Source organism: Nyctereutes procyonoides, unplaced genomic scaffold, assembly GCF_905146905.1.
Source record: "Nyctereutes procyonoides isolate TBG_1078 unplaced genomic scaffold, NYPRO_anot_genome, whole genome shotgun sequence".
NCBI lineage: Eukaryota > Metazoa > Chordata > Mammalia > Carnivora > Canidae > Nyctereutes > Nyctereutes procyonoides.
Genome location: NW_026575132.1, coordinates 123671 through 135580, shown reverse-complemented (window position 1 = coordinate 135580; position 11910 = coordinate 123671). Strand labels below are relative to the sequence as shown.

Genomic DNA, 11910 nt, shown 5'->3' with positions numbered 1-11910 from the left:
TAAATATTTCAAACATTTGCATCATGCAATACCTTTGAAATCTAGCGAACTTCTGTACATTAATAATGAAAACATAAAACAGTATGTAAAATGACAACATGAACATGAAATCTTCAGAATATGTAACATAAAAAGTTTAAAATGTTCATTCACACAGCTGATAAGGCAAATGCAAATTAAGATAACAGGGTATCATTTTTATCCATCACATCTGTAAAATTAAAATTAAATAACAGTAATGGCTGATATTATCCAGTGTTGAGGAGTGTGAAATTAGTGACATGTATATTATTCATGGGAGCATAAGGTAGTATTGCTACTTTGGGAGAAAAAAATTCTGTCAACATCTGCCTCATAAATTTCACATTCAGGCCTCCTTATAAATAAACATGGATAGAACTGGAGGGTATTATGCTGAGTGAAGTAAGTCAGTTGGAGAAGGACAAACATTATACGGTCTCATTCATTTGGGGAATATAAAATATAGTGAAAGGTAATAAAGGGGAAAGGAGAGAAAATGAGTGGGAAATATCAGTGAGGGTGACAGAACATGAGAAACTCCTAACTCTGGGAAATGAACAAGGAAGGGGTAGTGGAAGGGGAGGTAGGTGGGTGAGGGATGGGGTGACTGGGTGACAGGCACTGAGGGGAGCACTTGATGGGATGAGCACTGGGTGTTATGCTATATGTTGGCAAAGCGAACTCCAATAAAAAATATACAAAAATAAATAAATAAAATAAAGGACTCACACAGGGGCACCTGGCTGGCTCAGCTGGTGGAGCTTGTGACTCTTGACCTTGGGGTTGTGAGTTCGACCCATGTTGAGTATAGAGATTCCGTAAAAATAAAATCTTCAAAAAAATAAAATCTTCAAAATCAAAATTAATAATAATAATAATAATAATAATAAATGTCTAAGGAACTATGAACAAAATAAAAAATTCAACAGTGTTTTTATTGCAGCACTATTTATAAGAATAAAAATAGATAATCTACATGCTATCAAGATAGTTCATTATAGCATACCCATGTTTTAAAAATATCATGTATCAGTTAAAAAGGAGTTAGAACTACATATATCACATGGAAGCATATCCATGAATCTCTCCTCTCTTCCTCTCTCTTTTCCCCACCTCACACAGTGGAATAGAGGCAGTGAAAGAAAGGAGAGATTTTTGTTACTTTATATAATCCTGTTATTTGGAAAAATTAAATCTAAAGTAAAAAATTCTGATTAGAGGTGAGCTGGGGGTTCAGTTGGTTAGATGCCTGTGTTGAGCTCAGGTCATGACCCTGGGATCCAGGGATTAAGCTCCTATGTTGGGCCCCCTGCTCACGGGGAAGCCTGCTTCTCCTTCTCTCTCTGTCTGCCATTCCCCCTGCCTATGCTCTGTGTCAAATAAAGTCTTTAAAAAACTTCTGATTAGAGAAGGTGCTCTATGTGGAGAAAGCCATGAAAGCAAAGCTGTTCTGCTTTTGGGAAGGCACCTGCAGCCAAATTTTGCTTATTGCTTCGTTATCCTTACCATCAATCTTGAATACTTCAGAGTTGGAAACACTCACTTCTCAATATAACCCAGATGACATTATTCCAACTGTCATATTTTTTTCTTTTTTATTCTTTTTCTTACCATTGGCTTTTACCCTCATATCCCACTATAGCCCCCAAACACACATACTTCCATGTTCCATAATTTCTGACAAAAGATTGTTATTAAATTTTTTAATGATTCCCTTTGTGATTTGACTGCAAGTATCTGAATCCCTAAATCCCTAAACATCGAAATTTCCTAACAATGGCTAGTGCGACCAGGGGGTTCCATTTAATTTATTTATCTTCTTGGTTCGATAGGGTCTAGATATCTGTATTTTTGCTAGCAGGCCAGACATGTCTGACTCCAAGACCTAAGAATCTACACTTTACAGACAGAGGTGTGTAATCTGACTTAAGATCCAATCTACTGTAAGCCTTTTTTCCCTCATGTTTCTGTTATCCGTACCCACTTGTAAAATCAGTATTTCATAGTAATTATGTATTTTCAGTAATATATCACATTGCACTTATAATAGTATATCAATTATATAAATTAGTAATGCATTTAGCAAAGGTTTTGAGAATATATGACTAGCTAAAGTTAATAGTGTCTCCATTTTGGTGTTGGATAATTAATTCCTTCATGTTTTTCATGTTTCTAAATTTCAGCAAAAAGCACTGATTATTTTTTAATCAGAGAAAAATTTAAAACTTTAAAAATTAAATAGCAAAATACTTCTTGCAAACCTAATCCATCATTGAAAACTTGTTTTTCATAAATCTGGGTTTGATGTACACAAATACAACTATTACTCTCAAAAAAAGTTACATGGATTATAATGAAAGGTTAGCTAATAAATTAGCTGAAATTTAGTAACTGTAAATTAATAATAACTAAGTTGCAGAAAAAGAACAAATTCCAAATATCAAATTTTTCATATAAAAGTAAAATAGTCCTAGGACCTGTGGATATGCATAACCACACAAACTCATAGAAAATTCAAGTATTTATCATAAATATAAGAGTTCCCTGTAGCAAATTTGAAGCTATCAATAAATAAAAAGAAAGTCCCAATTGTCAAAGCCAACATTTATGAAGGTTGTTGCCTTGACCTTTAATCTTGTGGCTTATAGTTTTATTTTCCTGTGTGTATAGATTTTTTAAAAGATTGTTTTTATCTATTTGAGTGAGAGAGCACATACACACACACAAGCAAAGTGAGAGAGAGGAGCAGACTCCCCACTGAGCAGGAGCCTAACAAGGGGCTGGATCCCAGGACTGTGGGACCATGACCTGAGTTGAAGGCAGACACTTAACCCTCTGAGCCACCCAGGCACCCTATGTATATAGATTCTGTCATATTTTATTTATTATGTTTTTAAAGATTTTTATTCATTCATTTATTTATTTATTCATGAGAGACACACAAAAAGAGAGGCAGAGACACAGACAGAGGGAGAAGCAGGCTCCACGCAGGGAGCCCAATGTGAGACTTGATCCTGGGACTCCAGGACCACGCCCTGGGCCAGAGGCAGGCACCAAACCGCTGAGCCACCCAGGGATCCCAGGATTCTGTCATATTTTAAATGTAATTTGGTGTCTCTCCCTTCATTATGCAATCATTTTCTCAGATTGATGAATCTTTTTGCAAACATCATTTTAACAAAATAGTATTTGCATTTTGGGATTTTTCTTCATATTATTTTTTTATATTTAAAATTGTTAGCATATTTCTCCTGACATATGTAAATTTTAGTTTTATTTAAAATGAGCTTTATATAATTTAAAATTAATTTTCTTTTTCAAAACTTTTATTCTTATTGAGTTGCCTAAATAAAAATACTCAGTTTATAGAGGAGGCATAAATTAGAATGAGATAAAGAAAATTCACCAGTATCTAAACTTTAAATTATTATATCTCTTGATTGCTAAAAATATTTCTGTGTTGTAGAACTGTAGAATTTGAGTCAACAGCAGCTAACACGAGTCTCCACATTCCTCACAGGACTATCACCTATTTCATCTCATACAGTAGCACCTTCCAGCCATCATTCAATGAATGCATAAAAAAATACAAACACACACTCCCTGGAATGCTAATTCTTTTATTTCTTTTTACTCAATTTGATAGGATAAAAGAGGGAGAACACCTGAGTTTTTAAATCACCCTTTTATCATTCTATTTATAACATTAAGAGCATAATCTGTGCTGATATGTACACAGCTAGTACTTAAAATGAGAAATGTATTATACACAATAATAAGCTGGACATAAATGTATTATAAATGGGCAGACATTCAGGAAACTCAAGTAGGGATCAATGAACTAGCAATAAGCTCAAAGTGGAATGTGATCCTTCCTCCAGCCATGTACAGAGATGGAGCTCCACAAGAGTTACGGTGATAGAAAGGCTCACAGGGTTACTATAGCAGCCTAACCATCCACACAGGGTAATTTCCCATCCCAGGTAAAACCTTTACAGATTCTAATGCCTGTTCCATGGAATCTTAAATTCTACCTTCAAGGATTTTTCCTAAGTATTTTTATTAAAAAAACTAGTATCTCAGGGAAATGTAACTTATGTCTTAGAGACTGAATGTAAAAATGAAGAGAGAAGGAGAATACTGATTGATGAAATACAGAAATGCATCAAATTGAAAATAGAAGACTTCATGTTCCAAAATATCTTGGCTACTTCATTATTGTCTTAAAGTTGGAACTTATTGGAGAATATATATTCAATATCAGCTAAGGATAAAATAATTTATTTTACATAATCAATGAGGATATATCCTAGAGAGAAATATTTACTTTGAAATGGGAAGATTCTTGCAATTTGTGTGAAATATCTCATTCACTTTCAATGTTACTAATGCCCCTTGTTTAATTTCTTTAATCAAGGAGCCAGGTCAAATGGATGAAAACCAAACAGAGATGGTGAGAAACTTTGTCCTGGCAGGCTTCTCACAGACCCCATCTATTGAGGCAGGGTTATTTGTACTATTTCTTTTCTTCTACATGTCCACTTGGGTAGGCAATGTGCTCATCATGGTCACAGTGGCCTCTGATAACTATCTGAATTCATCACCCATGTATTTCCTTCTTGGCAACCTCTCTTTCCTGGACTTATGTTATTCAACAGTAACTACCCCTAAGCTTCTGGCTGATCTTCTGAATAATGAGAAGCTCATTCGCTATGACCAATGCATTGTGCAGCTCTTCTTTCTGCATTTTGTAGGGGCAGCTGAGATGTTCCTGCTCACAGTAATGGCCTATGATCGTTATGTTGCAATTTGTCGCCCTCTGCATTATACCACTATTATGAGTCGAGGATTATGCTGTATGTTGGTAGCTGCCTCCTGGATGGGAGGGTTTGTGCACTCTACTGTCCAGATGATCCTTACTATCCATTTGCCTTTTTGTGGACCAAACCATGTGGACAACTTCTTTTGTGATGTTCCCCCTGTCATCAAACTTGCCTGTGCAGACACATTTGTTATTGAATTGCTAATGGTATCTAACAGTGGGTTGATCTCTACCAGTTCCTTTGTGGTACTGCTTTCTTCCTATTCCACTATCCTGGTCAAGATTCGGTCCAAGGAGGGAAGGCGAAAGGCACTCGCCACCTGTGGCTCCCACCTTATGGTGGTAACACTCTTCTTTGGACCCTGTATTTTCATCTATGCTCGTCCCTTCTCCACATTTTCTGTAGACAAAATGGTGTCTGTACTCTACAATGTTATTACACCCATGCTGAATCCCCTCATCTACACACTTCGGAACAAAGAGGTCAAGTCAGCCATGCGGAAACTGTGGGACAGGAGTGAACTTACTTGGAAAAAGCAGGAGACATAAACAGCTGAAGTGAATTTTTTAGAGCAGACAATATGAGGTTAAAATAATTACTTTTTCATGAATGAGTTAGAAGATGATAGCCTAATTGTTTGGTTTTCTTCATTAAATCATAATACTATTTATGTCTCTATAATTAAATCAGAAAAACTCCTTTCATACTGAATTATTCTGCATTTTTCTTCCTTTTTCTCGAAGCATCTGTTTTCTGTTTTTCTATTAATTGTGTTCTTCCATTCTACTCATTCATCTGATCAAATCTTATTCCATCCATTCTTTTCATTGTTTGATGTCACACACTAGTACAAACCTTTCCAAAGTCTCACCATTTTCTTCTCCACCTTGTGCCTGTTTTTTTAAAAAAATTATTTATTTATTCATAATAGGCATAGAGAGAGAGAGAGAGGCAGAGACACAGGCAGAGGAAGAAGCAGGCTCCATGCTGGGAACCTGATGCGTGACTCGGTCCCTGGTCTCCAGGATCGCGTCCTGGGCCAACGGCAGGCACTAAACCACTGAGCCACCCAGGGATCCCCTTGTGCCTGGTTTTATTGTTTTTTTCAACTTTCACATTCTAACCAGATGTCTGCAAAGACCTGAATAGGAATGTATATGTGTTTCAAACAGTTACAAAATATTTAGAGGATTATCAATTAGATGAGTTAGAGTGCATTCAACTTATATAACTGTTTAACAAACCAATAGGATATATTAGTTGGCTTCACCACTTCATCACACCACTACCATCTAGTAGTGCAATTCAGAGAGCAACTGCCTGATAGTGTGGGTTCAACTAGCTCTCTGAATTACAAATCAAGTGAATCTTAGGCAAGTCATTTAAATTATTGCAGCCCTAATTTCCTTAGCTGTAACATGCATAGAATGATGCCTACTTCACAGTGCTCTGGTGAGAGCTAAAAATGGCAATACATACAAATATGTTTAGTCTGGTGCTTGATTCATAACAGGACTTTACTATTATTTATTCATTAGAGTTTTCAATGACAGAAAGATATTGATGGTGGTATTTAACCTGGTTGAAATGCCTTAATGAAACAACAGTATGGTCTACCATAACCACTTTAGGGAAGAGGCTAGAAAGTGTATAGAAATGAGCCATGACATTTTTATCTTTATCCACCTGGGGCACAGTTTATATTATTATCACCATTATCATAAAAAAAACTTTTTGGCATTTGTTATCCTCAGAATTATATTAAGACTAATTCATAAACTTATGTAGTCCTTACTAAAATTTTATAATCAAAGATGGGAAAATTGAATTGACATTCAAGTTAAGAACTAACTAGACACAAAATAGAAATGGACAATAATGCATTTTTATTTTTACAGTTTTTAATTTTTAATTTAAAAAATATTTGTTATTTATTTTGAGAGAGACAGAGAGCATAAGTGAGCAAGGGTAGGAGGGGTAGAGGGAGTAGGAGAGAAAATCTCAAGAATACTCCACACTGGGCAAAGAATCTGCTGTGGGGCTTGATCTCAGGACCCTGAAATCATCATCTGAGCCAAAACCAAGCATCAGAGGCTTAACTGATTGCACCACCCAGGTGCCCCTATTTTTACTGCTTTTTAAAAAGTAAGTGAATTATAGAAGCAATTTCAGTAACTAATTTGTGTGACAGAGACAGGAGCCTAGAATGTTAGGTAAACTCATTGAAGACTGAAATTTTGTGTTTATTATCTTTAAATTCCCAAAGCTTACTTTTTAAAAAAAGGTTCCTTTTTAAGGCATTTTAATGCCTAAAATAAAACAGAAACTCAATAAAAATATGTTTGACAAATAAAGGAGGCTTGTATGTATTCTTTGATCAGTCTGATTAACGTTATGGAAGAGATACTTCAGAGCTGTTTTCTTTTCCCATACTTGGAAATATAACTGGTAAATTTTTCATTGAGAAGTAGGAAACACTTTGAGAGATGTTACTGAAGCAAGATTTCCTCAAAAAATAGATATCAAAACACCTAAGGATATACCACTATTATTGTCAGAGAAGTCAGATACCTCAAAATTAAACAGATAATTAAGTAATCAAATTCACAACAACTATAAATCATGTGATCTCATCTACAGATATTGACTATGGAATCAGGAAGTCTATATTTAAATTCTTAATACTTTAATAACAGTATTACAAAGAGAGGAGGTTTTGAGAGTTAAAATTCAGCAAAATTGAGGCAATCATAATGACACAATTCAGTTTGGTTTTAACTAGAGATTAATACAGAGAGGCTCTCTAGTGCTGTTAGAAATGTCCCACTAATCAATGATATGTGGAAAAAGTGATACTTGGAAATTTAAAAAAGCTATTCAATATTAGTGGTAGTAGATCAAAAGTAAGATAAAATCAGTGTTCTGAGAAAAATATAAAAAACAGACATAACCATAAATTCTATAAAATAAGTGAAAATATGTATCTAAGTATAAACACAAAGCCTTCTAGAAATTCTCAAGGAAACAGACATATTTAAAAATTGGACTGCTTCTGTGTATTTAAACAAATACATAAATTGTTTACCATACTAGCATTTTTAAATTGCTTTTTTTATTATCCTTTTCAAAGTCTGCTTTCATTTCAACATTACATGTAACTCTATGAGAAACCTATCCAAAGACTCATACAGTTAAATCTGAAATCCATTATCTAATGCTCTTCTTCAAATAAAATATGACACCCTAGGTTTTAAACAAAAATTCTTAACCAGTAGTGGAATTATTTGGCCACATGGTAATTCTACTATTAATTTTTTGAGGAACCTCCATGCTGTTCTCTATAGTCACTGCACCAATCTGCATTCCCACCAACAGTGTGTGAGGTTTCCGCTTTCTCTACTTCTTCATCGACACGTGCTATTTCTTGCCTTTTCATTTTAGTCATTCTGACAGCTGTCAGGTGATATATCATTGTGGTTTTAATCTGCATTTCCCTGATAAGCAGTAATTTTGAACATCTTTTCATGTGTCTGCTGGCCACCTGCATGTATTTTTGGGAAAAAAATGGTCTTCTTCTCATTTTTAACAGGATTATTTGGTTATTTTGGTTTTGAATTGTGTAAATTCTTTATATATTTTGGATAGTAAACTTTTATCATTCACAAATATCTTCTCCCATTGAGTAGCTTGCCTTTTTGTTTTGTTGATAGTTTCCTTTACTGTACAAAACCTTTTTGTTTTGATGTAGTCCTGATAGTTTAATTTTGCTTTTGTTTTCCTTGCCTTTGGAAAAATTGGAAACAGATTCCTTTGCATTCCTTTGCATCATCTTCTATAGAAAAATGATGCTATAGCCAATGTCAAAGAAATTACTCCCTGTGTTCTCTTCTGGGATTTTTATGGTTTGTTTCATATTTAGGTCTTTAATCCATCCTGAGTTTACTTTTGTGTATGGTGTGAGAAAGCAATCCAATTTCATTCTTTTCCATGTAGCTCGACAGTTTTCCTGTACCATTTGTTGAAGAGACAGTCTTTTCCCTGTTGTATATTCTTATCTACTTTGTCCTAGATTAACTGAACATAAATGTGTGGGTTTATTTCTCAACAGCTTGCTCTGTTCCATTGATTTAAGTATTATCTATTTTGACTATTCTTGGGCCAACAGGATCAAGGGGGATCGGGAGACACCAACAAAATAGTGGTGGACCCCCCACCTTGTTACCCCCACCTCAGAACTTTCCCATCACCAGCAGACCATCCGAGGACATGTCATCAGGGGGAGACTGGACCTATGGCAGGAAACCTGAACCGTACTTTACCCAGACCAAATATAAAGGCATGGTCAATTATTGCCCCATGCCAATTTCACATAATATCCCTAATACCTATCACCCTGTACAGACATATAACCCCTTGCCCCTCCCCCCTTAAAAAGCCCGTTTGTACTCCCCTGGGCGCAACTTCTCCTGCCTGTGACTTCCCTGCTCTCTCCCTCCCATGCAGGTCAAGGAACCTCACCCAAGAGCACGTCCCATTAGAAAGCCTGTTTGGGCCAACTTTTGCCTGGCCTCTCTGTTTCATTTCACTACCGATCGGATTAAACCTGACAACTACTACAGCTTTACATCTTGAAATCTAGGATTGTGATATGTCTACCTTTGCTATGCTCTCTCAAAATTGCTTGGACTATTCAGAGTCTTTTCTGGTTACTCAAAGAAAACAAAAACACTAATGTGAAAATATATATGCACTCATACACTTATTTCAGCATTATTTATAACAGACAAGATATGAAAGCGACCTATATATGTCCTATGGATGGACATAGATGAATAGATAAAGAAAATGTGTGGGGGTGTATGTATAGATACAATGAAATATTACTCAGCCATAAAGTAGAATGAGATCTTGCCATTTGTAACACATGAATGGATCTAGAGAGTACAATGCTAAGTGAAGTAATTCAGCCAAAGACAAATACCATTCAATACAAATTTCACTCATATGTGGGGTTTAAAAAACGAAGCAAAAACAGATAAAAAAAAAACAGGCTCTTTTTTTTCTATTTTTTTTAATTGGAGCTCAATTTGCCAACACAGCATAACACCCAATGCTCATTCTGCCAAGTTCCCCCCTCATGCCTGTCACCCAGTCACCCCAACCACATACCTTTCCACCACCCCTTGTTCATTTCCCGGAGTTAGGAGTCTCTCATGTTCCGTCACCCTCACTGGTATTTTCCACTCATTTTCTCTCCTTTCCCCTTTATTTTCTTTCAGTATTTTTTATATTCCCCAAATGAATGAGATGATATAATGTTTGACCTTCTCCAATTGACTTGCTTCACTCAGCATAATACCCTCCAGTTCCATCCATGTTGAAGCAAATGGTATTTGTCATTTCTAATGGCTGAGTAATATTCCATTGTATACATATACCACATCTTTATCCATTCATCTTTTGATGGACACCAAGGCTCCTTCCACATTTTGGCTATAGTGGACATTGCTGCTATAAACATTGGGGTGCAGGTGTCCTGGCGAAAAACCAGGCTCTTAAATGCAAAAAACAAATAGTTTGGTTGCCAGAGGGAAGATGGGTGGGGACTTGGTGATACACAGAGGGGAATAAGAATACACTTATCTAATAATGAGCACTGAGGAATGCACAGAATTGTAGAATTATATTGTAAACCTGAAACTAACATAACACTGTATGTTAATTATACTTCAATAATAAAAATAATTCTAACTCATGTTGACAGTATTGTTCAGTTCATAATGAAATCACAAATGATCCCTGAAATTCCATTCTCTTAACTCAGCAAGTATTTATTCTTCATTCCTACCATACTACTAAAATGGGTGCAGATCAGCAGTTGGCCTCTGTTTGACCTCTATGTGGGGTGCTATTATCACTACGGTGGGAGAAAAGGCATATGGTGAATCTCACAATACCTCTTGAACCTCCACCTACTATACTGGCCAATTCCATTATATCAATAAGTTAAATAATTTGAATAAAATTTCCTGAACACTACAACTATTCAAGACAATAAGCTGAGATCTATTAAAAATATCAAATCTATTCTTAAAATCATTCCCACAAAGAAAATCCACATTAGTGAATTCTTCAAACATAAAAAGAGAAACCCTCTCTGTGAGAAAATGAAAAAAAAGGGGCGGGGGCAGGGCAAGATGGTGGATGAGTAAGGTCCCCCAGTCACCTGTCCCCACCAACTTCCCCGAGACCAACTGAAAGGACAGGGGAAGAGCAAGTTCTTGATGGACCAGTGCTGGAAAGCTCCAGGGGAAGTCCAGGGATTGTAGTAAATAGAAACAGAGATACCCGTCCTTGTTTTTTTGTTTGTTTGTTTGTATTTTTTCCTTTTTTTCTTCCTTTTTCCAGTACAACTCATTTTTATCCACTGTGCCCTAAGCAAGATGACTAGAAAGAAGAACTCACCATGAAAGAAAGAATCAGAAACAGTACCCTTTCCCACAAAGTTACAGAATTTGGATTACAATTACAGAAAACCAATTCAGAAGCATAATTATAAAGCTACATGTGGCTCAGGAAAAGAGCATAAAGGATTCAAGAGACTTCAGGACTGCAGAATTTAGATCTAATCATGCCAAAATTAAAAATCAATTAAATGAGATGCAATCCAAACTGTAGGTCCTAACGACAAGTGTTAATAAGGTAGAAGAACTAGTGAGTGACATAGAAGACAAGTTGATGGCAAGAAAGGAAGCTGAGGAAAAAAGAGAAAAACAATTAAAGACCATGAGGATGGGGATCCCTGAGTGGCTCAATGGTTTAGCGCCTGCCTTTGGCCCAGGGCATGATCCTGGAGTCCCGGGATAGAGTCCCACATCAGGCTCCCTGCATGCTTCTCCCTCTGCCCGTATCTCTGCCTCTGTGTGTGTGTCTCTCATGAATAAATAAATAAAATCTTTAAAAAAAGACCATGAGGAAAGATTAAGGGAAATAAACGACAGCCTCAGAAGGAAAAATCTACATTTAATTGGGGTTCCAGACGGCAGTGAAAGGACCGGACAGAGGA

General features: G+C 36.1%; 1 protein-coding gene across 1 annotated transcript; it reads left to right on the top strand.

Annotated features, from left to right (window-relative positions):
* Nucleotides 1-4450: 4450 nt before the first annotated feature.
* LOC129522996 (olfactory receptor 4Q2) lies at nucleotides 4451-5392 on the top strand. Its single transcript, XM_055345577.1, has one exon. It carries the CDS (start codon nucleotides 4451-4453, stop codon nucleotides 5390-5392), a length of 942 nt encoding a protein of 313 aa, XP_055201552.1.
* The last annotated feature ends 6518 nt before the right edge of the window (nucleotides 5393-11910 follow it).